Here is a 27020-nt window from a genome sequence, read left to right on the forward strand (position 1 = left end):
ATTTCCCCTTCATAAATCCATGCTGACTCTGACCTATCCTGTTACTACTATCCAGATGTGTTGTAATTTCCTCCTTTATAATAGACTCCAGCATCTTTCCCACCACTGAGGTCAGACTAACTGGTCTATAATTTCCTGCTTTCTCTCTCGCACCTTTCTTAAAAAGTGGTACAACATTAGCCACCCTCCAATCCGCAGGAACTGATCTCGAATCTATCGAACTCTGGAAAATAATCACCAACGCATCCACAATTTCTCGAGCCACCTCCTTCAGTACCCTGGGATGTAGACCATCAGGCCCCGGGGATGTATCAACCTCAGACATAACAGTCTCTCCAATACCAATTCCTGGCAAAATAAATTCCCTTCAGTTCAGGTCCTTCAGCCACTGTTACCTCAGGGAGATTGCTTGTGTCTTTCCCAGTGAACACAGATGTGAAGTACCAATTCAATTCTTCTGCCATTTCTTTGTTCCCTGTAATATATTCCCCTGTTTCTGTTTTTGGCCAGTTTACCTTCGTACCTCATTTTTTCTCTGCATATTTCCTTCTTCGTAATCCTCTGATGTTCTTTAAAAGCTTCCCAGTCCTCTGTTTTCCCACTTATCTTTGCTATGTTATACTTTTTCTCTTTTAACTTTATATGTTTCTTAACTTCCCTCATCAGCCACGGCCACCCATGCCTCCTCCTAGGATCTTTCTTCCTTTTTGGAATGAACTGATCCTGCATCTTCTGCATTTTACACAGAAATATCTGCCACTGTTCCTCCACTGTCATCCCTGCTAAGGTATTGCACCATTGAACTTTGGCCTGCTCCTCCCTCATAGCTCCATAGTTCCCTTTATTCAACTGAAATATTGTCACTTCCGATTGTACCCTCTCCCTCTCAAATTTCAGATTGCAGCTTATTGTATTATGGTCACTACTTCCCAATGGCTCCTTCACTTTGAGGTCCCTGATCAATTCTGGTTCGTTGCACAATACCAGATCCAGAATTGCCTTCTCCCTGGTAGAACAGCACCAGCTGTTCTAAGAATCCATCTCAGAGGCACTCCACAAAGTCTCTTTCTTGAGGTCCAATCCCATCCTGATTCTCCCAGTCTACCTGCATGTTGAAATCCCCCATAACAACTGTAGTAACATTTTTGCGACAGGCCAATTTCAGCTCCTGATTCAACTTACATCCAACATCCAGACTACTGTTTGAGGGCCTGTAAATAACTCCCAAGAGGGTCTTTTTACCCTTAGAATTTCTCAGCTGTATCCATACTGACTCTACATCCCCTGATTCTAGGTCCCCCCGTGCAAGGGACTGAATATCACCCCTTACCAACATGGCCTCCCCACCCCCGCTGCCCGTCAGTCTGTCCTTACGATAGCACGTGTAGCCTTGAATATTCATTTCCCAGGTCCTGTCCACTTGAAGCCACGTCTCAGTTATCCCCATAATATCGTATCTGCCAATTTCCAAAAGAGCCTCAAGCTCATCCATCTTATTTCTAATGCTTCGTGCATTCATATATAGTATTTTTAATTTGTTACTGCCCTCACCCTTCCCATCAACTCCTATTTCACTCAACCTTACAGCATGATCCCTTTTTGAGTTTTGAGTTAAATGATCGAAAGTCAAGGTAAAGTTCACGTGGTTTAATGTCCATAGGAAGGCCACTGACAAAAAAACATATAGACCCCCTCTTCACTGTTGTTAGCTTCTTCACTTTTCATGCTCATGACTGGGGAACTAATTGAATCCGTTGGATCAGGCTGTGGAGGGGTGAGGGGTGGTCCGAAGGCGTGCTTTACCTGTGAATGGAGAAACTCTAGAGACGATGTTAGCTGCTGAAAGTATCTTTGCATTTCCTCTCTTATTCCTTCCATGCCAAGGGGTTATCAGTATGAAGATAGTCACACATTTAACTACACTAAATTGTGACAAAAGTGAGGAATGCAGATGCTGGAGATTAGAGTCGAGAGTGTGTTGCTGGAAAAGCACAGCAGGTCAGGCAGCATCCAAGGAGCAGGAAAATTGACATTTCGGGCAAAAGCCCTTCATCAGGAGTGAAGCTGGGAGCCTCTGGGTTGGAGAGATGATAAATGGGAGGGGGCTGGGGCTGAGTTGAAGGAAGTTGAGAGTACGATAGGTTGATGGAGGTGGGGATAAAGGTGATAGGTCGGAGGGAGGGTGGAGTGGATGGGTGGGAAGGAAGATGGACAGATGGGACAGATCATGAGTGCGGTGCTGAGCTGGAAGGTTGGAACTGGGGTAAGGTGGGGGGAGGGAAATGAGGAAACTGGTGAAATCCACATTGATGCCATGGGGTTGGAGGGTCCTGAGGCGGAAGATGAGGCATTCTTTCTCCAGGAGTCAGGTGGTGAGGGAGTGGCGATGGAGTAGGCCCAGGACCTGCATGTCCTTGGTGGAGTGGGAGGGGACGTTGAAGCGTTCGGTCATGGGCGGTGGGGTTGGTTGGTGCGGGTGTCCCGGAGATTCTCTGTAGCGCTCTGCGAGTAGGCATGCTGACTCCCCAATGTAGAGGAGACCGAAACAGATACAGTAAATGACGTGTGGAAGTGCAGGTGAAACTTTGATGAATGTGGAAGACTCCTTTGGGGCCTTAGACGGAGGTGTGGGTACAGCCTCAGTCCTGATGATGGGCTTTTGCCCGAAACGTTGATTTTCCTGCTCCTCTGATGCTGCCTGACCTGCTGTGCTTTTCCAGCACCACACTCTCTACACTAAATTGCATTGGCCTATTTCAACATTCTCAGTCATCTGAAATCTGTTACTTTGTTCATCATTTGATGAACATTATCAAGTTTTATACAATGCATAAACTTCTAAATTGTACTGCCTAAACAATTCAGTCAATTATAGACAACAATCAATGGCCATAAAATCAAACCCTCGGGTGATCCCATTCAGGTTATTCAAAAGTTATTTTCTTTTAACAAATTGATATTTGGCGAATGTGAAAGCTGTCAGGAAAAATATTTTAAAATCTGGAACAGTAAGAAAACGACAAAGTAATTCCTGAGCTTTAGTAATTGAAGAGGCAGTTTCAGTTCAGATTTAAATCTCAAATGTTTGTGGGAAACACATGCAGAATGTTTTAAAATATACTCTCCAAATAAAACAGTCAGAATTACAGTGGCAACTTTGGTAGAGATCAACATTTTATGATTTTGCAATATGAAGGGGGCCAATGAAGTCTTAATAATTAACAGAACTGAAACAGCTCAGCCTCAAGTTCTAATATTCTCTAAAATCCTAACAAAACATCAAGCTAAAAATGCCCTCTTTTTGTGAACACTTCGTTAAAAACACAGCAGCAAAGATATTTTAATACAATACTATCATCTGGCAAAAGCATGACCACTGACCAACTGTTTTTTTTAACAGGCATTTTAGAATTTCAAACAAATCAGGGGCTCAGGGCACTCAATCAATTTGTTTAACAGTTACAAATTTGATAATTTTAAAAAGGACATAACTTTGTACAATTTCAATGTAAAAACAAAATCTGCCCTATTACATAGTCCACAAAACACATTGAATTGTGATCCTAATTCAAACAAGGCAAAACAGCTACTTAAAAGGATTTTCTGAACCAGGATTTTAATAAACCAAAATATTGTAATTGTCAAACACTCACAGTATGGCACAATTTACATTGACACTCCCTTTTCTGACCCAAATATTAGTGCAACCCCACTTTCAGCATTTCTTGTTTTTTACAGTATCCTCTTGATTAAATTAGAAAGGCCTCTGAGTGGACCACGTTGTGCCGCAATCCAAGCCACACTCTTTCCCCCAAACAAAGACTCCAATTTCACCACCAGGACACTTTAACCCCTTTCTCACTTTGCTTCTCACTGGGGCTTGAATCTCGATTAAACACAGAGGACTTGAACCTCAGTTGAACCCTGGGGACTCGAACTTCAATTAAACCTACCCAGGGGACTCAAACCCCAATACGACGCGGAGGACTTGAACCTCAAATGAACCCATGCGACTTAGACCTCAATTAAACGCACCCAGGGGACTCAAATCCCAATACAATGTGGAGAACTTGAAACTCAAGTAAACCCAGGGGACTCGGACCCCAGTTCTGCGTGGAGGACTCAAACCTCAATTAAACCCAGGGGACTTAGACCCCAGTACTGCGTGGAGGACTCAAACCTCAATTAAACCCAGGGGCCTCGGACCCCAATACTGCGTGGAGGACTTGAACCTCAATTAAACCCAGGGGACTCTGACCCCAATACTGCGTGGAAGACTCGAACCTCAGTTAAACCCAGGGGACTCAAACCCCAATACAGCGTGGAGGACTCAAACCTCAATTAAACCCACCCGGGGACTCGAACCTCAATTAAACTCACCCAGAGGACTCGAACCTCAATTAAACTCACCCAGAGGACCCGAACCCCAATACTGCGTGGAAGACTCGAACCTCAATTAAACTCGCCCAGAGGACTCAAACCCCAATACAGCACGGAGAACGTGAACCTCAATTAAACCCAGGGTCTCAAACCCCAATACAGCGTGGAGAACCCACACAAACAGCAAGCAAATGGTCTTTCTCTAGTGCGAACTCATTGGTGTCTCTGCAGGTTGGATGACTGAGTGAATCACTTCCTACAGTCAGAGCAGATGAACAGCTTTTCCCCAGTGTGATTGCGTTGGTGAATTTAATGTTGGGATAGATAAAGACATCCCTTCTCACAATCTCCACATTTCCACAAGCTCTCTGGCATTGCACTGGCATTTGGACATTTCAGATGAATCTTGACAGACTCGTCCAGACACAGATAATCCTGTTTCTCCCCAGTGTGAATGATACAGTTCTGATCATGGAAAGAAAAAGTGTTCCACGACCACAGGCTGTTTACCCTGCAGCTCTAGAATGTCCTGCAGCCACTCCATGATATCGCGGATCCTTGCACCAGGGAGGTAACATACCATCCAGGATTCATGTCTTTCTCCTTCCACAGTTAAATGCCAATGATATTCAGATCCTGATGACTCTGCTGACTGTAAAACCTTGTTTTTGAGATCCCGGTCTCAATTATTCTCAATTAATATCCTGGTCTGGCCTACATGTGACTCCAGTCCCATAGTAATGTGGTTGACTCTTAACTGCCCTCTGGGCAATTAGGGATGGGCAATAAATGCTGATTATCCAGTGACGCCCTCATCCTTTTACATAGTGATGCCACTGTGCCTTGGTGATGGAGCGAGGGAATGTTGAACGTGGTGGATAGGACACCACTCGGGCACAGTGCTTTGTCCTGGAGGATGATCACTTTCTTTAATATTGCTGCACTGATGTAGGCGAGTGGAGAATATTCCAACACAATCCTGATGTGTACACTCAATTTGAATATCCAGGTCCTGACGAATTGAGTAATTCTGCCAGAATTCGGTATTACAATTACTGTGATTCCCATCTGACTGTCCACCTGTAATATCCCAACCGCATTGTGGGAGCATCTTCACTACACAAACTGTAGCACAAGAAAGTCAAACAAAACCTTCTTCACAGGCAACAGAGAACAGCCAGGGAATTCCTAGAGGCATGGCACTCATCCACAGATTCAATCAATAAGCACATCCACCTGGACCCAATATACCGGCCACTGCAGCGGACAGCTGGAACTGACAACCGGAAGCGGCAGATACAACTCACTATAAATGCCGGAGGAAACATCACAGAAGCGCTTCACAGGAGGCTCCCAAGCACTGAGGATGTCACCTAGACAGGGGATGAAATGTCTGCAACACAAATTCCCAGCTCGGCGAACAGAACCACAACAACGAGCATCCAAGCTACAAATCTTCTCCCAAACATTGAAGGCAACAGGACTTTGGCATTGATCACTGGCATCGTGTCCTGCCCCTCCAAACGTTCCCAATGCTTTGGGCACAGCGACACCGAAAATTACCGGTCTTGCACTACGATAATCCTTTTGAAAGGTGACATTAACTTTGACTGTCTCCCAGTCTCTCCATGAGTGTTGCTGGATATACTGAATATTTCCAGAGTTTTGTTATATTTGAAATTTCCAGCATTTCCAATGTTTGCCTTTGTGTTGGTTGTGATGCTGTTAATAATCGCTGATGTGATTGTTATTCTGGATTGTAGACGTGGGTTTTGAAGATACTGTCAAAGGGTCCTTGACAGTACAGTGCAGTTGTTGCAATGCATCTTCTAGATGGTGTATGTTCTAATATCACCTGATGCTAATACCGGGCAAGTCAGATTCCAGAGTGAAACATGGCTTCACAGACTATAGTCTTATTTTTGAAAGTTGGTTATTGTGGTGGTCAGTCTCTGAACATATTCACAAGAGCCTGCCAATGTAATTTTAATGGAAGAAATCAAAGTTTATTCCACATGAGAAGTAAACATGAACCACATAAGAACCACATAAGAACATTGGTGGGCGGCACGGTAGCACAGTGGTTAGCACTGCTGCTTCACAGCGCCAAAGACCCGGGTTCAATTCCCGCCTCAGGCGACTCTCTGTGTGGAGTTTGCACATTCTCCCCGTGTCTGCGTGGGTTTCCTCCGGGTGCTCCGGTTTCCTCCCACAATCCAATAAATGTGCAGGTTAGGTGAATTGGCCATGCTAAATTGCCCGTAGTGTTAGGTGAAGGGGTAAATGTAAGAGAATGGGTCTGGGTGGGTTACGCTTCGGCGGGTCGGTGTGGACTTGCTGGGCCGAAGGGCCTGTTTCCACACTGTAAGTAATCTAATCTAATCTAAACTTTATGAAACAATCTTATTAGAAATATCAGAAATTCAAAACCTTTTAGTGTCACAATCAAATCTCAGTGAGCAGTCACACTTTAAAGTTCCTAATCTGGTTGATGTGGCCATACTTGGTTTCTTCCCCAGTAAACTTTTACATCCAATCCATTATATCTTCTGATTAATGTTGTTTCATGAGCCCCTTAAATAAGCCACTTGCACAGCTGACTTAGTTCTTAACATGGATTTTGAGATCATCTTCACAGCAGACTTCCTGGGATTTTCTGTTATTGATATTAATCCAATCAGGACTAAATTTCAGTCAACACAATTTTGGATGCTTGTAAACTAATAGCTCCTTTGCTGCTGTAGATCTGTCTGACAGGAGCCTTCAAACTTACTGATTGAAACAATCTGGATGGTCCCCCTTTTCTAAAAGAAAGCTTTATCTCTATCATTAGGCACCTTGTTGCTAAGGCCTTTTTTTCTTTCTCTTTGTTTTCTAAAGCACTGAACTATTCACCTCAGTAGTTCTTTAAAATATAATTTAAATGATAGGATAGTGAAGAAGGCATATGGTAGGCTTTATTGGTCAGAGCATTGAGTGTAGGAGTTGGGAGGTCTTGTTGCGGCTGTACAGGACATTGGATAGGCCTCTTTTGGAATATTGCATCCAATTCTGGTCTCCCTGCTATTGGAACAATGTTGTGAAACTTGAAAGGGCTCAGAAAAGATTTACAAGGTTGTTGGCAGGGTTGGAGGGTTTGAGCTATAGGGAGAGGTTGAATTGGCTGGGATGTTTTCTCTGGATCATCAGAGGCTAAGGGATGACCTTGTAAAGGTCTATAAAATCATGAGGGGTATAGATGGGATAAATAGATAGAGTCTTTTCCTTGGGGTGGGAGAGTCCAGAGTAAGAGAGCATAGGTTGAGGATGAGAGGGGAAACATTTAAAGGGGCAACTTTTTCACACAGAAGGTGGTGCGTGTATGGAATAAGCTGCCAGACGAAGTGGTGGAGTCTGGTATAATTTCAACATTTAAAAAGCAGGTGGATGGGTATATGAATAGGAATGGTTTAGATTGATATCAGACAAGTGCTGGGAAATGGGACTAGATTAGTTTAGGATATCTGGTCAGCATGAACGAGTTGGACCGAAGAGTCTGTTTCCGCGCAGTACATTTTTATTGCTTGATGACCCTGGTACCACACTCAGATCTCAAAATTCAACCAAGTTGTTTCCTTTTTAACACAGTCAATTTTGGAAATACAAATCAAATTTAATTAATGATTCTGTCCATATTACAACCCAAATTTCCAAACAATAATAACATTTAATAAATGTTCATCATGCAAGCATGCTGCTGATAAAGTGTGTGAATGTGAAAGGAGGTAGGTAGGCACTATTGTGGCGCCGTGGTAATGATGCTATCCCTGTACTGGGAAGTGTGGGTTCAGGTCTGGGATGCAGATCTTTAGAAAATAGGTGGCAGGTTTATATAGAGGATCTGGATCAGCACAGGCTTGGAGGGCTGAAGGGCCTGTTCCGGTGCTGTAAGGTTCTATGTTCTTGAAGTTCCACCTGCTCCAGAGGTCTGTATTAACATCGCTGAACAGGCTGGTTGGAAAAATAGGTTGAAGGAGGTAGATGGGATGTGAATCAAGTGGACTGCATTATCCAGGATGATGTTGAGTTTTGAGTGTTGTAGCAGTTGCTCTCATTCTAGCATGTGGAGACGATTATGTCACACACCTGAATGAATCTTGTGGATAGTGGACAGGCTTTTGGGAGTGTGCAGGTGATGTCCTCTTTGCCGAATTGCCAACTTTTGACCTGTTCTTGTATCTCCAGTAATATTAAGCTGGTCAAGTTCATTTTCTGCCTAATGATTATCTGAAGGATGCTGAGGGTGAGCAGTTTAGTGTTGCCAATCTTGTTGGGAATCATGTGGTGCGAACATTGCTTGCCATTTTTTAATCCAAGTTTGGATACTATCCTGGTTTTGTTGCATGTGGGCATGATATTTTGATACATCATTATTGAAGTAGCCATTGATGGTTCAGCCTAGGATATTACAGGGAATGGAATATTGTCCTTCATTGCTAGAAGATGGAGTTTAAAAACAGAGCGGTTATGCTCCAACTATGTAGGGTGATGATAAGGCCACATCTGGAATACTGTGTACAGTTTTGGTCTCCTTACTTGAGAAAGGTGTAATGGCACTGGAGAGGGTGCAGAGGAGGTTTGCTAGATTGATTCTGGAGTTGAGAGGGTTGGCTTATGAGGAGAGATTGAGTAGACCCGGACTATACTTGGAATTTAGAAAAATGAGAGGGGATCTCATAGAAACACATAAAGTATGAAGGGAATAGATAAGATAGAAGCAAGGAGGTTGTTTCCTACAAACAACTAGAACTAGAGGGCATAGATGCAAAATGAGAGGGAACAGATTTCGGACTGATTTGAAGAGGAACTCCTTCACCCAAAGGATTGTGAATCTGTGGAATTCCCTGCTCAGTGAAGCAGTTGAGGCTTCCTTGTTGAATATTTTTCAGACAAAGACAGATTTTTGAACAGTAAAGGAATTAAGGTTATGGTGAGCAGGTGGGTAAGTGGAGGTGAGTCCGTGAGAAGATCAGCTATGATCCTATTGAATGGTGGAGCAGGCTTGAAGGGCCAGATGGCCGACTCCTGCTCCTAGTTCTTATATTCTTAACACTCTGAGGAGCTCTTGCAGCTATGTCTTGGGGCTGAAATGACTGACCTTCATTCTCAACCATTTTCCTCTGAATTTGAATGAACTAATCTCCTGCTGTGATTTCCTATGAATGCCACTTTGGTAGTATGAGTGTAAATAAAACTGTAAGTATGATGGACAATAACCATAGGGCACACATTGAAGTGCAATTAATTATGTGACAGCGCTGTCACCTGCTGGTTAAAGAGTAGGCAAAAACAACCCACCCTCCTCCACTCCCATGAGAGAGGGCCTGACACATTAAATGCCCAACAGGTATTTAACTGGTTAACATTAAGCATCCCATTGGGCAGAGATGTTAATTTATAATAGTAATTCAAAACCAAGGGGAGAAATACAACTTCACAACAAGGATGATTATAATTACATGCACCAGATCAATACTCCACCAGCCTGATGTCCCTAGATACCTAAAAAGAAGTGTATATGATCAAAATATACCTACTTGATCATTGTAGTAGCAGATTGTCTATTGTCACCCCCCACTGGTCCAGCAGGTTTCTTTTCTGGGCATGAAGACTTTTGTTCCATTTTGCCCAACAGAGTGAGATAGTTCATGATTCCCTTCATCCATTTGCAGGATGCATCACCCTTATGGCGGACTCATCAAGCGATTCAGACACGCACCTTCATCACTTTCGCAGGCAGCGAGGACCACAGAGAGGAGCGACTAAGGGAAGGAGTGGAATGCACAATGCTGATGATGTGTCTGAGAAAATAGACGCATTAGCAAGCACTTTACAGGTACTTTGTTGGATTTATAAATGTCTTTATGTTGCTTGTCATTCTTGGGCACTTGAAGGACAGCACAGTTTGTTTTAACCAGCACCTTATGAATCAAGACACTTGATAAACCAACAAAAATTATATACCTCAAATGCAATGAAGTTTACTGTATTATTCTGTCCAATTACATTGTAGTTTATAAATTCTTTTACCTCTATATAAGTATATTTGCTATTCAATTGAGTGGCCATATGAAACATCAACAGTTCATTCAATTTCAAGATCATTTCTCCTCAAATACTGTAATCTACCATGATGTCTGAGTAGTCAGTTGAGGTTGTGAGTGGAGAAGGCTCTCTGCGGGTAAGTTTTATTTAAGACAAAGTTGCATTATTATTTAAGTGATTTATGTTGTAAATAAAGTATAACAGTGATGTGTATACCCCTTGCATTATGTTCCTATTATTCTGTGTTTTTACATTGTTTATATGGACCTCTTGATCATCTGGAATATTTGATCAATTGGCACACTCCTGGTCCTGTAGGTACCGGATACTAATATGTTCATTGTATTTAGAAACATTGAAACTAGGAGCAGGGATAGGGCATTTGGCCCTTCGAGCCTGCTGTGTCATTCAATATGATCATGATGTGAGGAGTCAGTGCTGGACTGGGATGGACAAGGTCTGAATCGACGAGTGTGGTGCTGGAAAAGCACAGATAGCTAGGCAGCATCCGAGGAGCAGAAGAAACGACATTTTGAGCATAAGCTCTTCATCAGGACTGAGGGGTTGGCCCAAGGGAGCTAGGAGTTAAATGGGAGGTAGGTGGGGCTGGGGGAAAGGTAGCTGAGAATGCGATAGGTAGATGAAGGTGATAGAGTGGAGGGGATAAGTGGGAAGGAAGATGGACAGGTAGGACAGGTCAAGAGGCCGTTGCTGAGTTGGAAGGTTAGATCTGGGATAAGGTGGGGTTAGGGTAAATGAGGAAACTGGTGAAATCCTCATTGATCCCGTGTGGCTGCAGGGTCCCAAGGTGGATGACGAAGCATTCTTTCTCCAGGCGCAGATGGTAAGGATTTGGCAGTGAGCCATTACCCCAGGCTGAATGCCCTTGACTGCTGGAGTGTTCCCCAATTAGGACGGAACATTCCTGTTTGGCAATTGTTACATGATATCCATTCATCCGTTGTTGTAGCATCTGCATGGTATTGCCAATATACCATGCCTCAGGGCATCCTTGCTTGCAGCGTATGAAGTAGACAACATTGGCTGACTCACATGAGTAGCTGAAAATGTGTTGCTGGAAAAGCGCAGCATGTCAGGCAGCATCCAAGGAATTCCTGAAGAAAGGCTCATGCCCGAAACGTCGATTCTCCTGCTCCTTGGATGCTGCCTGACCTGCTGCACTTTTCCAGCAACACATTTTCAGCTCTGATCTCCAGCATCTGAAGTCCTCACTTTCTCCTCACATGAGTAGCTGTCATGTATGGGGTGGGTGGTGTTCCCACATGTAATGGTAGTATCCATGTTGATGATCTGACATGTCTTGTAGAGGTTGCCATGACAGTTGTGGTCGATGTTGCCCTGAAGGCTAGGTAGTTTGCTGCAAACAATGGTCTGTTTAAGGTTTCGCGGTTGTTTGAAGGTGAGAATGGAGGTATAGGGATGATCTTGGTGAGATGTTCGTAGTCATCGATAATGTATTGAAGGCTGCGAAGATCGTGACATAGTTTCTTTGCTCCAGGGAAATACTGGACGATGAAGTGTACTCTAAATGTCATGTCATGTGTCTGTCTTCTGAGGATATCATTGTGGTTTTTCACTGTGGCACATCGGAGCTGGCGATTGATCAGTTGGGCATTTTATCCCAAACAGCACCTTTAGGTCTGTTGTGCTCTTCCTTGTCTGAGCAAATCCTGAGCAGGCTTGTTCCGGCTGTTCATCCATCTCAGTATGTTTCTGTTTTCTCTTCACACTCTTTTATCCCTTTAGCCCTAAGAACTACATCTATCTTCTTGAAATCCTTAAATGTTTTGGCAATTTTCTGTAGTGTTTGCCTGAAATTTAAAAATGTAAAGGAAACTCTTGGAACATTAAATATGGGAAAGGGTTATGTAAATCTGATGTCAGTCTTTAGATATTACAGAAACTGTCAGGATGCTGGATAAGTAAACATGGCTGCAGCAAGAGTCTTAATATTTTTATGGTAGAGGTAAATAGATTCTTGGTGACCAAGGATAGAACAGTTATTAGGGGTAAGTGGGAATGTGGATTTGAGATTATAGTCAGTTCATTCGAATGGCCTACTCTTGCTTTTAACTCTCATGTTTATATATAATACCTTTTCAGTGATGTGTCTAAAATCCCCCCCAAAATGTGAAATTTGTAATCATACATATACTTAAATCCAGGACCATTTGTAGTTCATTGAAATGCTTTTTAAAATGGAGAAGTACATTTGGATGACTTTTTAAGGAATTACGTTAAGGATGTCAAATGATGTTTAAGCATCCTCCCAATAGATGTGGAGAGTGAAGGTATTTTCTTTGAATGATCCAGTGATCTGGGAGAAATTGAGTGCAAGGTGAGAGTAGTAAAATTTATGCAAAGAGGTTTTGAGAGTATTATTGAGAACTGGAGGATGTCGGTGTGAATTTAATTCCCCATTTATGGCAGAACTTGGATAATTACCTTTTTAATCTATTGTGTATACAACTGGCAATACTCAATTAAGCAATTATAACATGATTATCTGTTTAAAAATCTTGTGATGAATTTGAGCTTCCTAATTTCAGTGCCTTTGAGGTAGCCCAACATGACTAGTGAGGAATTCACTGTGACAGCTTAGAGATATCTCTATTTCAGGCAGTAACCCCCGGTGATATCAAAATATAGATTGTGATTTTTATATGGCATATTTGTGTTAAACTTTAAATGATAAAAACCAGCCTTAGCAGTGACTTGCTTTCTGTTTGAGGAGTTCAGGACTTTTTAATGTTTGGATGCATTTCAGGAAACCAGTCGAGATCTAACAAATGTTGATCGGATGCTTGGGCGTTATAGAGGCTACACCAATGAACAAATGGAGACAGTGGCACAGGTAGGTACTTGTGAAAGATTAATAATTTTATAAGAAAAACAACTCTTGCTTTATTTCCCCTTCTCCTATTTCAGTGTGAAACATTCACCAGCAGTGTGAATCGTTGACCATTCTAGGGGTACCGACAACATTCCGGCAATCAAAGACTTGTGCTTCAGAACTAGCCAAGTTCTTCCAGTACAGTTACAACACTGGCATCTACCTGATAATTGTCCATGTAAACCCTGTACATGAAGAGCTGGGCAAATCCAACCTGGTCAGTTACCACTCCATCAGTCAACTCTTGATCATTAGTAAAGTAATGGAAGGTGTCATCCATAGGCTATCAAGCAGCACCTGCTCAGCAATAACGTGCTCAGTGGCACCAAGTTTGGGTTTTGCTAGAGCCAGTCAGCTCCTGACCTCATTGCAGCCTTCGTTCAAACATGAGCAAAAGAGCTGAACTCCTGAGGTGAGGTGAGATGAGAGCGACAGCCCTTGACATCAAGGCTACATTTGATTGAGTGTAGCATCAAAGAGCCTGAGCAAAACTGGAATTGATGGGTATTGGGGGGCAAACTCTCCGGTGGTTGGAGTCATACTTGGTGCATAGGGAGATGGTTGTGATTGTTGGAAGTCAGTCATCTCAGTTCCATGACACATCTGCAGGATCTCCTCAGGGTAGCATCTGAGGCCCAACCCTATCTTCAGCTTCTTCATAAATAACCTTCCCTCCACCACAAGGTCTGAAGTGGGGATGTACGCTGGTGATTGCACAGTGTTCAGCACCATTTGCGTCTCCACAGATACTGAAGCAGTCTGTGTTCAAATACAACGAGACCTGAACAATATCCAGGCTTGGGCTCAGAGGTGGCAAGTAATATTTACTCCACACAAAGGCCAGGCAATGACCAATGAGAGACGTTCAAACCAGTGTCCCTTGACATCCATTGGTGTTACTATTCCCTGACTCCCCACTATCAGCATCCTGGGGATGACCATTGACTAGAAGCTCAACTGGACTCACCACATAAGCACAGTGGCTACAAGAGCAGGTCAGAGGCTGGGAATTTTGTGGTGAGTAACTCACCACCTGGCTTCCCAAAGTCTGTCCACAATCTACAAGGCACAAGTCAGGAGTGTGATGGAATACACCCCACTTGCCTGGATGGGTGCAGCTCCAACAACAATCAAGAAACTTGACACCATCCAGGACAAAACAGTCTGCTTGATTGGCACCACATCTACAAACATCCACTTTCTCCACCGCAAATGGTCAGCAGCAGCAGAAATTCACCAAAGATCCTCAGACAGCACTTTCCAAGCTCACCACCGCTTCCATCTAGAGGGACAGGGGTAGAAGAATCATGGGAACGCCACCACCTGCAAGTTCCCTTCCAAGCCACTTACCATCTTGATTTGGGAACATGTCGCTGTTTGTTCACTGTCATTGGGTTGAAATCCTGGCATTCCCTCCCTAAGGGCATTGTGGGTCAACCCACAGCAGATGGACGTCAGTGGCTCAAGGAGGCAGATCACCCCCTTCTTAAGGGCAACTAGGGACAGGCAATAAATTCTGGCCAGCCAGTGATGCCCACATCCCACAAATCAATAAAGACAAGTGAGAAAACATCTCTCTTGAGCCTCCTGTTGTTTTCATAGTCAGAAGTCTGCTGGAGCATGAGAAACGTATCATTTAATTTACTCTTTAATTATTCCTAGTTGTTCCACATCCTCCGTAAATAATTCCATATTTGCTACATCTTTGAGATGCTCTTACGTTACAATGATGGACCAAAATCGAGAGTGTGGTGCTGGAAAAGCACAGCAGGTCAGGCAGCATTGAGTCATAGAGATGTACAGCATGGAAACAGACCCTTTGGTCCAACCCAAACCATCTGCCAGCCCCCAGGCCATATCCCTCCAAACCCTTCCTATTCATATACCCATCCAAATGCCTTTTAAATGTTGCAATTGAACCAGCCTTCACAGCTTCCTCTGGCAGCTCATTCCATACACGTGCCACCCTCTATATGAAAAAGTTGCCCCTTAGGTCTCTTTTATATCTTTCCCCTCTCACCGTAAACCTATTCCCTCTAGTTCTGGACTCCCCAAACCCAAAGATAGGACTTTGTCTATTTACCCTATCCATGCCCCTCATAATTTTGTACACCTCTATAAGGTCACCCCACAACCTCCGACACTCAAGGAAAATAGCCCCAGCCTGTTCAGCCTCTCCCTATAGCTCAAATCCTCCAACCCTGGCAACATCTTGTAAATCTTTTCTGAACCCTTTCAAGTTTCACAACATCTTTCTGATAGGAAGGAGACCAGAATTGCACGCAATATTCCAACAGTGGCCTAACCAATGTCCTGTACAGCTGCAACATGACATCCCAACTCCTGATCTAAGGAGCAGGAGAATCGATGTTTCGGGCATAAGCACTTCATCAGGAATGAGGCTCCAATGACGGAGCAAAGGACTATGCTGCTTACTGGACAGAATCTCTTTGTTGCAGTCAGGTGTATGGGTGAGGTCCAGTGGGTTGGTCATCAGGGACTGTGCTGATCTGTGAGGTGGAGGGTGTTGTGTCAGCTTTGTTGTAGGTCATTTTAACTGCCATCCGCTGTTGTGAATGCTCCAATTAAGGATCTCAGATTTATTATTATTCAGTCGTGGGATAGGGGTTCTGGTCTGGGTGGGTTACTCTTCGGAGGGTCGGTGTGGACTTCATGGGCCAAAGGGTCTGTTTCCATACTGTAGGGAATCTAACCTAATAAACAAAGCCCTTCATTTGCCTTTGTAAAGCTGGACTGAGATATTGGAGCGAGTTGGTTCACTCTTTCAAAGAACTAGCTAAAAATTAATAGAACATGTCTCCTCAGAATGGGTTTTGTGATTGTGACAATACCCTCCATCTCCTTCCATTTTTAAGAAGAATCCGTTAAACCCGTTAATTACTGTTGTATACTTGTAAACGTGTTTAAAATTGCGACCTTTGTGGTCTGACCTCCCATACTTTGTTTGTTTTCCTCTTGTGCTTGCATACCAGCTTAAAAAAAACTTTCCTGAAAAAAAATCAGAAATTGCTGTAAAAACCGAGCAGGTCTGTTTCAGGTCCAGTAACCCTTCCTCAGAGCTGAATGGACTTTGAACTGACAAAACTTTCTGATTTTGGATTCAAAGACACTTAAATTATGATAGATTCTGTTATGTAGTAATTCCCAACATATATTTTGCAGCTGAGTTTTATGGAGCTGCCTTTTTTTTGTCACTTGCTCTCAGCAGTGCAGATGCGAACTGACATAAAGCCCAATTAGGCTGAAGAATCCTGGCACTTTAAGATGGAGGATTCCTTGGCTTTTTTTTAAACATACCATGGACATCGGATTGTTTTGTGAAGTTCAGTCTCTTCTGAATCTATTACAAGATGTTTTAATGACTATTCTGGTAACTTTTATTCAGTAAAGTCAGTGGTGAAGTATCATCACACAGCATAGATATGTGCTGGAAATTCTTAAACAATTAAATAAATTGATTAGTTCTGAAGTGGCATTTTAAATGTCATAACCTTTGTTTTGGCGCAGTTGTGGAAATTATATTTTGAATAAAGTAACACAAGAGATTTTAACCTAAATTTCTCTTAATATTTGAAGCTACGAGATGATTTGGAACAATCCATTGATGAGTTGCGAAGTCAGCGATTGAGCAGACAAGCTGGACGTTCAATTCCTTCTCTTCGTACAAGTGACCTTCAAGATAACTCAGCAACAAGTAAGAAAAGCCTTCTCATAATGAGACTCTAAGATGGTGGAATAGGTTGTTCTTTAAATTTTATGTCCATACAAACCATTACAAGCAAAATACTGTACTGCATTGCAGCTGTTCCTTCTGTGATTTTTCTTGCATGATCCTGAGGAGGGTGGGCTGTTTATGGTATAAATGTGGCATCTAATGAAATTCCTCCAATTATAAGTTTCTTTCTTCTGAAGCCTGGATGAGTGCAGCTCCAGTACTATCCATGAAGCTCGACACTGTCCAGGAGAAAGCACTCTGCTTGATTGACCACCATTCCATCCACAATCTGATTCTGTCATCTTTTGATGCGGCAATCCATGAAGGATTCCTTTGACAGCTCCTTTTTAAACCCACAACCTTTATCTGGAAGAATAAGGACAGCAGAAGCACACTGTCACCTGCAAGGTTACCATCAAGTCACACATTGTCCTGACTTGGAACTATCTCTTTGATCTTGCAACAGTGAAGAAACAATATCCTGGAACTTGCTTCGTAACAGCGCTGTGGCTATCTGTACCACATGGACTCATTCAAGATGGTGGCTCACTACTAACTTCTGATGGGCATTGAGGGATGGCCAATAAATGGTGGCCTATTGGTGATGCTCACATCCCATGAATGGGAATAAAAAAGGCCGCTGAAGTATGGTTTGTTATTTGCATGAACTTGGATCTCAATGAATCTAATAATATCCTTCTCTGCATCCATTCACTGTCCAGCTATTGTGATGGGGACCCTTGCTTGCCTTTCCTATCAGCCCAAACTCCAGTTCTAATTTGTAGAAGGTTGACTGTCCAACCGTAGCTGTTCAGTGGGTTATGGGTTAACCATGATGGACGGCACCATACTGCGGTGTTCTCCACTTCACTTGAGCCTAAGCATCGTATTGAAGCCCTTCTGCAAGTCTCTGTATACCACGTAAATTGCATTGCCTTTTTCTACTGTTTCTATAATTACTTTTTTTAAACGTAACTTGATATTTTTATTTCATATTTCCACTTTGGTGTACTGATTGTCTTTTTGACTGTCTCCTTTACTGGTGTATTTTGCATCATCATTTTCCTTTAGATTCAGGCTGATCTCTTTGTCTGTCTGTGGCATCTAAGTTTTAGTTTCTGTTTTTTAGAGGAACATATTTCTCCTGGATTTTGTTGGTCTTTTCTGTTGTTCTACCTTTTTGTCAGTATTTTGGTCCATTTTATCTTCCTCCATAACAGTTGTAATAGTTGGTTGTTTTGTATTATGGTGTGCTTGTGTCTGTTTCCTGTGCATCCCATCCCCAACCCCACAAATCTCCTTAGCTAGCACCTTCTTAAACTCTCAACCTCTATCACCTCTAAGAACAAGGGCACTCAGAAGCTTGGAAATACCTTCACCTGCCAGTTCATCCCCAAGTCAGATACCATCCTGACTTAGAACTGTGTTGCTGTTCCTTCTCTGTTGCTGAGGCAAATTTAAGGAATTTACTTCCTAACAGCACTGTGGGTCTACCTCCACCAGATAGACTGCAGCTGTTCAAGCAGATGACTTACTAAACTTTTCATTCCTCCATTTTATTCCTGTTGATTAATATTCTTTCCAATGAAATTTCCCTCTTTTACTAAGTTAAAGTCATTTTTGTAAACAGTTCAATGTTTCCTTGAATTATTTCCAACTTTTTAAAATTGCGCTTGCTAGTTGAATGTGTTTGATCAAGTAAACTTATTGTAGTATTACTTTTCCAGACAGTCGTCTGTACCGTACTACCTCACCCCTCAGGGACCCTGGAGAGTACCGAGGAACGGACCGTAGAAGATCCAGATCTGCAACTGTGAGATTTGTAGATGACCTGGAGCCATTGAATCACGTATGTTAAAATATTAAATACATGGAGTGTCAATTTGCCCATCTGAATCTTTCTATTGAAATCTAGAGATCTCTGACCTCCGCATCTATTTGTCCATGGTGCCTCTTGATTCAATGTTTATAATTTTCTACAAATTTATTATTTTATAGTTATCTACCTTCAAAGTCCTTACTAATTTCTTTTTTTCTGAGGAATGGAGTGACTCGGGCTGTTTCCAGACGAAGGGCTCCTGCCCGAAACGTCGATTTTCCTGCTCCTCGGATGCTGCCTGGCCTGCTGTGCATTTCCAGCACCACTCTAATCTTAACTCTAATCTCCAGCATCTGCTGTCCTCACTTTCGTAAAGCTGGTGTCTGCCCTCCCATTTCAAAGAAGAGAAATGGATTTCTGGGCAATACTTACCTCTTAGCCAACGTAATAGGGGAAGATTGTTTGATCATTCTGTTCTTGCTGTCTCTCCTTGTATGCAAAGTGGCTGCTGTGCTAGTTACATTACACTTCAAAATTACTTCATTGGCTGCACAGACAATATTTTGAAATTGTGGAAGATGCTTTAGAAAGGGGGAAGTCTGAATTATGATGAAATAGTGAAAAAGCAACACACTTGTTTATTTTGTAAAAACTGAAAAAAATCCCTCCCCTCCCCTATCAGCATTCCGGAAAGACCACTCCCTCCGCGACTCCCTCGTCAGGTCCAAACCCCCCCACCAACCCAACCTCCATTCCCGGCACCTTCCCCTGCAACCTCAAGAAATGCAAAACTTGCGCCCACACGTCCCCCCTCACTTCCCTCCAAGGCCCCAAGGGATCCTTCCATATCTGTCACAAATTCACCTGCACCTCCACACACATAATTTACTGCATCCGCTGCACCCGATGTGGCCACCTCTACATTGGGGAGACAGGCCGCCTACTTACGGAACGTTTCAGAGAACACCTCTGGGACACCCGCGCCAATCAACGCAACCGCCCCGTGGCAGAAAACGTTTTAACTACCCCTCCCACTCCGCCAAGGACATGCAGTCCTTGGCCGCCTTCATCGCCAGACCATGGCAACACGACGCCTGGAGGAAGAGCGCCTCATCTTCCGCCTAGGAACCCTCCAACCACAAGAGTTGAATGCAGATTTCTCCAGCTTCCTCATTTCCCCTCCCCCCACCTTATCTCAGTCCCAACCCTCCAACTCAGCACTGCCTTCTTGACCTGCAATCTTCTTCCCGATCTCTCCGCCCCATCCCCTCTCCAGCCTAACACCCTCACCTTGACCTCCTTCCACCTATCGCATTCCCAACGCCCCTCCTCCAAGTCCCTCCTCCCTACTTTTATCTAAGCCTGCTTGGCACACCTTCTTCATTCCTAAAGAAGGGCTTATGCCCGAAACGTCGATTCTCCTGCTCCTTGGATGCTGCCTGACCTGCTGCGCTTTTCCAGCAACACATTTTTCAGAAATGTTCAACAAGTCAGGCAGCATCTGTGGACGGTGAAAGCGAGTTTACAATTCAGGCTGACGACCATCTAGTCTGTGAAATGTAGAATCTGTTTATCTTTCAACAGCTGTTGCCTAACCTGAGGATTTCCAGAACATTCTGTTTCTATTTAAGATGTACAGCAGCTGAAGTATTTTACTTATACTTGTGTCTATTGACTGCCTGGCTTTATACTAGTATTTAACTGTTGGGTTAAACAGTTCTGACTGCATCACATCACCAACATTTCAATTCCGTGCTCTCTCTGTACTGGGAGTGCTTCTTTCAGATGCTATGTTAAGTTGGGGCTCCATCTACTTGTTGAGGTGTGTTCTATCCAGGGCTTTGCATCAAGGCTGAGGCTTTTTCTTTTCATTTTTAATAAGTAATTTGGAATTGGCCTTTTGGTAGCTGCAGGTTGGTTGTTTTATTTCCAGCTTTTGCCCCTCTTTACTGTTGGAGAACGTACAGAGTAGAATATTTAAATTGTGACAACTTCTACCTGTATTTCCTGGACTTTACTTAGTGGATTGTGTCAAAATGCTGTGTACACACTGCTTACCTGTGTACAGCCACTATACAGCTAAATACAGACTGAATGCTCGCTCCACGTAGCTATGATTTTCAGTGGTTTGATTTAAGCATGCTGATCTCAACACGGCAATGAATTTCTGAATTTGTTAGGCACCTAGCTACACAAAAATGTACATAAGTTTAACCTCTTTTTCCTTATATTTAGAAATCAGTGCCATCAAATGTAGCTCCTCAGCTCAACAAAGATCTTCCATTTACTTCCAGTTCCCATTGCAAATCAGGATGAAACATTGGCATCTCTGTGTAGCATTCCTGATTGTGTGTTGCTGTATCGAAAAAAGCAGTGATGATTAAGCAACTGATCTTATTTCTGTAGAACTGATACTGGAAATTGCAGTGTAAAACAGTGATCCAAATAAGACGTCTGATTTTCCTGCAGGTACACACCTTGCATAGGTCAGTAAGAGATTTAAGGAGTGACCAGTTTCGCCTTGGAGAGGAATTTGATGAGGAAGTAGCAAAGCGGAATAGGTATGGATTCCTCTTTTCTCCTCCATTGGCTACTCATTAGCAGGCTGTGTACTTCAATGCTTAAAGCTCTTAGCCTCCATACAGCGATTGACTTAAGAAAACCAGTCAAGTTATCAAAATTGAAACTTTGGGTGCATATATTTCAACCCATGGCCTTCTTTCACTGTTGGCAACTCAACAAATCACATTACAGTGCATTGCCTCCCTGTGCAATTCCTAAAGCTGATTGGATGGCTCTTAACTGATCCTCCAAATAACCATTGTCCCCCATTATTAATATTTTCATAATTAATAAATTTAAATCAAGTTCAAGTGCATATTTATGTTTTAAGATATTTGATGTTCTCTATGTGTTTACTTACAATATCATTTTGGAGCTTAGTCTTTAATTCCTGAAATGGGCCCTTAATCAATCAAATTGGCTTTTTGCCTCTGTGGAATGGATTGCTAATTGCGGTGGCAGCTTGTCCCTAGGAGAGTAGCCTGGAGGGGTCAGTGTCATCAGGAAGCCATCGTGACCCACTGCTATCTGAATTTCACAGTCTCTAAAGCTGCCTCTGTGGAGCTGGGAAAATTTAACCCTGTTTAACCAGGTATGCACAGCAGGAACAGATCAAATGTTCTGAGTAAATCTGATGTTTTCTGTTGATCAGCCTTGCTGTTTACTCCCTCTTGGTTCTGTCTTGGTGGACCTCTCAACTGAATATCTCTACTCTGCCAAGCCTGAGGCAGGAAGCAATCATTAGTTTTACACTGCTAAAAGTAAAATCTCTTGGGTGGGGTAGTTGGTGTGAGGGGGGGGTGTTAGATGGGCTGAATTTTAGATTGCCTGTCAGGTTTGTCTTCAACATAGATGATGTAAACATTTTTTTCAAAAACAGGACTGATTCAGAGACTCGAAAGGCTGTGAACTCCATATCAGAGAAACTCCGAGACATGTCCAGGACAGAAACAGTGAGTTCTGAACATATGTTCAACAAAAATGTGATCATTCATAGGTTGAAGCATAGCAAAGCAGGCAACCATATTGTGCTATCTTAACGCAAGTGGATTTTGACATATTTATTTAACCAAAGGAAATAATTGTTTTCATTCATCCTAGAATTATTGTGATCTTAATATGTTGTAATTGCATGTAAGCTAGTCAGCTGTTGAACAAAGTAACAGACAATGGGAAGATTGTATTTAATTTCATGACAAAATCCACAAGTGTGGAGACTGAACTTCATATACAATTGTAACAAGGCTGGACAGACTAGATACAAGGAGGATGTTTTTCCTGGTTGCACAGTCTTGTGCCAGAGGTCATAATCTAAGGATATAAGCTAGGCCATTTAGGACTGAGGTGAGGAACCATCCCTTCACTCAGAAGGGTAGTCAATTTGTGGAATTTGCTATGGGAAGGCTGTGAGGCCACAAAACTTTTCATTGTTGTAAGCATCTCAAGGGATGTGGAGAGAATGCAGTATATGGAGCTCATATTGCCATGCTCATATTGAATGGTGGAGCAGGCTCAAAAGGTCACATGTCCAGCTCCTAGTTTCTATGTTGATAACATGTGGAAAAACACAAGGCTTGGAATTCCAACAGGTTATACAGACCAAAGATGCATTGATGAAATACCTTAAGTATCCTCCTCCTTAAGTTTCTTGCCTGAATGCAGGGTTGGGCAAGGAGCTAGGTGTCAAATTGTCACCAGCCAAAAGAGGGATCGAAACCCATACAATTGGCACCTGTTTTATCCACTCTGGCTATCCAGCCAACTGAACCAAACAGCCCTCCAAGGAGTCCCGAGTTGCTGTGGCTGTAAGCTATGAATAGCGTAATTGAGTCTTCAATTTTCTTTTGACCATAGAGCTGACCAGGTATCTCTCCCACTTGTATCACCTGCGGTTGGTGTATGTTAGGTTTACAGGTTGATATTCGACCTATTTGGATTGGGAAAGAACTTTCCAAAGCTCATAAAGTCCTGGAGGGGTCTTGAGTCTATTTGTTCTAGCTAACAGAAGCATTAGTGCCTTTAATTATATGTAACAAAGAATGATAGCAACCTGAACAAAGCCCTCTCCCTTGTCTGCTACATGAATATATTCTTCAAAAACTACTTAATTCTTTTTGTGTAACACATTACCTTTCCCTCCATTTTAAAATTATTTTTAGTAGCAGCTTTTATTGGAATACTTAGATTGACACTTCAATAATCCTCAAGGAACATGAGTCAAAGACGACTAGATGTATCTTTAATCTTTAATTAACTTGAATTTCTTATCAAAGAGCTATCTGGAAATTCTTTATCTCCCAACCTGAGTAAGTGCTCATTGCCTGAATTTGATCTGCTTTAAATCATTCCAAATTATGTTCATGTAGCCACCACCAGTCCTCATCTAGTCTATTGATTTATGATTTTGGCAAGGGGTTACAAATTCAGTGAGAGTCAGGTGAAAAATATCACCAATTGAGGTTTCATTCTTTGCACAATAAACATGCAGTTATAGTCTCAAAGTAAGAATCTGCAATATACTGAGATAAAAACCCGAGAGTTTAATCTGTTGTTATGAAGGCAGCGTTTTTTTTATTTTCAGGCAGTGGGTATTGCTGGCAAGGTTGGCATTCATTGCCTGTCTCTAGTTCCCTGAGTGGGTTGTCTTCTCCAACAGTTTGGGCATCTTCCTTCCCCCACCGGATTCCTGAATTTGTCACCAGGATGCCAGTACAATAAGACTATCTGTTGCATTCCCTTTTATTGATACTTATTTCTAAAATAAAGGGCTTCTTCCTTGCTGGTGAGGCGCCTCATTCCAGATTCAGAAGAAGTTTGTATTTTGAAGGAGATTGCAAGATTAATTTCAAAGGCTTTTCATGTTCTTTGTATATTTGGAGAGCAGACACCACCATAAATTGCTGGAAGCTGTAAGGATATGTGGCTTCTTGTAAGAGATAAAATGGTCTTGAAACTTCAACATTCTAGATGGTTTTTTTAAACTGTTTCTCTAATTTTGCAAAGTACTTCTAGTTAGTATCTTAGAATGCTAAAGGAGTAATGAGCATGGGAAGGCCATTCAGTTCCTCCAGTGGTTTTCAATTCAGTTTGTTATTGGCTAATCTGTGTCTTGACCCAGGTGACTGGTCTGCCTTGAATGCCCTTGACTAACAAAATCTATCAATCAAAAACATTGACATTTTCAATTGACCTCCAGCCCGAACAGTTATTTAAGTGGGAATTTAGGGCCTGCTCTATGTAAAGAAATGCTTCCTGGCATCACCCTTTAAACAGCCTTGCTATGTTTTAAAATGGTGCTTCCTTGTTCTGGATTCCACTAGCAGAGGAACTAGTTTCTCTGTGACTCTGGTGACTGTGCCATATCTGGGAATTAACCCCAGTCCCTGTTTTTTCTCTATAGTTCTGCAATTTTTTTTCTTTTCCAAGTATTTAGCCATACTCTCTTGAAAGTTATTTGAGTTTGATTTTTAAATCCCATTCTGATGGAAAAAAAAAGCTCATTTCCTCTACCTCATTCTCTTTGGCTCTTTATTTTTTTTGGCTAGTTAACTTAAACTATTTCCTCTGTTGATCATTTTGCCTTCGGAAATAGTTTTGGCCTTATCAAAGCCTTTCATAGTTTATGTATCTTCATTAAGTCTCTCCTCGACCTCTAGCTAAAGGAAAACAGTTCTTAACTTATCTGTATAATGGAAATCTCTGGTTATAATTGTAGCAAATATTTTTTCCACTATCATTGAAGCCCTGATATTCTCTCGAAAGTGTGGTGTTGAGATTTGGGCAAGGTATACCTGAGGCCTCACCTTATTAAAAGTTTAAAATTGCATCCTTGATTTTGTGCCAACAGGAGCAGAATTAGGCCATTTTAACCTTTAAACCTGCTGTGCCATTCAGTGCAATCATGGTTGATCTGTGTGTGTTTTGAAATCCACATTCTCATCCACCCCCAAAGACTTTTGATTTCATTTCCTAACCAGTGTATCAACCTCTTCCTTAAAAGTACTGAGAGTGTTCACCTCCAGAGAGTTTCAAAGTTGTACAAACCTCTAAGAACATATTTCCTCGTGTTTTTGTCATAAAACGGCGCTACCTAATTTTAAATGCTGTTCTTTAGTTCTGCACAAGATGAAACATCCTCTCCACCTCCATCTTTCCGAGATCTTTCAGGATCTTGTACACTTCAGTCAAGTCACTGCTGGCTTTTCTAAACTTTAATGGAAGCAATCCCAGTCTGACCAACCTATTCTCCTACGACAACTCTCTTATTCCAGGTATCAAACTTCCTCTCAACTGCCTTCAATGCATTTATATTCTTCCATAAACAAGGAGACCAAAACTGCACACTGTATTTGAGGTGTGGTCTCAACAATGCCATGTATAGCAGAATATAATATCCACACTTTTATGTTCAATTCCTCTCATAAAGTGGCTAATGAAAAGCTATTCTTTTATTAATTTCTTCCTATACCTGCATGCTAATTAGTGACTCATGCATTAGAACACCCAGATCATTCTGTATGTCAGAATTCTGCTGTTATATGATTGAGTCTCATTGTTTTTTATTCTTCCCACCAAAGTGAACATCTTCACATTTTGCACATTATAACTCCATCTGTCGCTCACAACCTGCCTATATCTGTCTGCAAGATCTTTCTAAAATCTTCACAATATACGGCCTACCTATCTTTGTGTAATCTGTAAATTTAGTGACCATGTTTTGTCTGTTCATATTTAAGTCATTGATATTATAATAACTCAGGAAACCCATCTGGAAAGGATCATGCAAACCCCAAAATAGAGCCACTTTTCATGGTGTACACAGACTAGTCCCAGGCCGGGACGGGAAGTTCTGTAGACCCATCTGCTTTTTTTTCCCCTTCTTGGATTCAGAAGTGCTGTTATACAGCTGAACGCTTTTTGCTATCAACAAATCGTGGTGGTATTTTTTCACCTCTACTAATCACCGCCAGTAAATTACCTGTGTTTCCAGTTGCTGAGTCTGCTTTTTTTTTGTTTTTATATTTGCGATTTGCTACCACACAAAATTAAATGGTTTTTTTTATGGTTCATGCGCAGGAAAACTCAGATCCCTGTGCAGTGCAGTTTTCTTTGGAAGCTCGCTCTATTTAAATACTTGTCTGCCTTCGGATTCTTTGTATAAATGTGTATGATCTCACACTTTCCTAGCAAGTGCTGTGTAAGTACTTAAGTTACTCTGCTAGAGTAGGAGATTACAGAGTTTATTATAATGCTGGAGAGGGAGGACGCATTAGAGGGGTGAAGGATAGAATTTACTTAGTTGGAGGCAAATAGCAACAGAGGTTTTATGTCACTCCTGAGTGTATTCTATAGGCTGCCAAATACAGGGAAAGATACCTTTATCCATGCAAACCACTCTTCCCCGCTCTAATCCTCCTCCGCCTTCTTTCTCCAATTGCCCACCCTCTTCCCTTGGCTTTCCCAATCTTCTTTCTCCAGCTTTCTTTTCTCATCCCTTTGCCCACTCCACTTTCTCCCCATAGTTT

The 27020-nt window shown here is 42.2% G+C and overlaps 1 protein-coding gene across 5 annotated transcripts in view; it reads left to right on the top strand.

The window, feature by feature from the left end:
- cep128 (centrosomal protein 128) overlaps positions 1–27020 on the top strand; it is a 416638-nt gene that overhangs the window by 27320 nt on the left and 362298 nt on the right. For all 5 annotated transcript variants that reach the window (XM_043696980.2, XM_087989605.1, XM_043696981.2 and 2 more), the window contains exons 2-7: positions 10092–10255; positions 13253–13339; positions 16976–17093; positions 18842–18963; positions 21403–21494; positions 22376–22448. In XM_043696980.2, the coding sequence (XP_043552915.2) occupies positions 10106–10255; positions 13253–13339; positions 16976–17093; positions 18842–18963; positions 21403–21494; positions 22376–22448 (642 nt within the window). In that variant the 5' untranslated portion in view covers positions 10092–10105. The remainder of the gene's footprint in view (positions 1–10091; positions 10256–13252; positions 13340–16975; positions 17094–18841; positions 18964–21402; positions 21495–22375; positions 22449–27020) is intronic.

Source organism: Chiloscyllium plagiosum, unplaced genomic scaffold, assembly GCF_037043375.1.
Source record: "Chiloscyllium plagiosum isolate Xiang-an unplaced genomic scaffold, Cpla_swu_hap1 HiC_scaffold_8, whole genome shotgun sequence".
NCBI lineage: Eukaryota > Metazoa > Chordata > Chondrichthyes > Orectolobiformes > Hemiscylliidae > Chiloscyllium > Chiloscyllium plagiosum.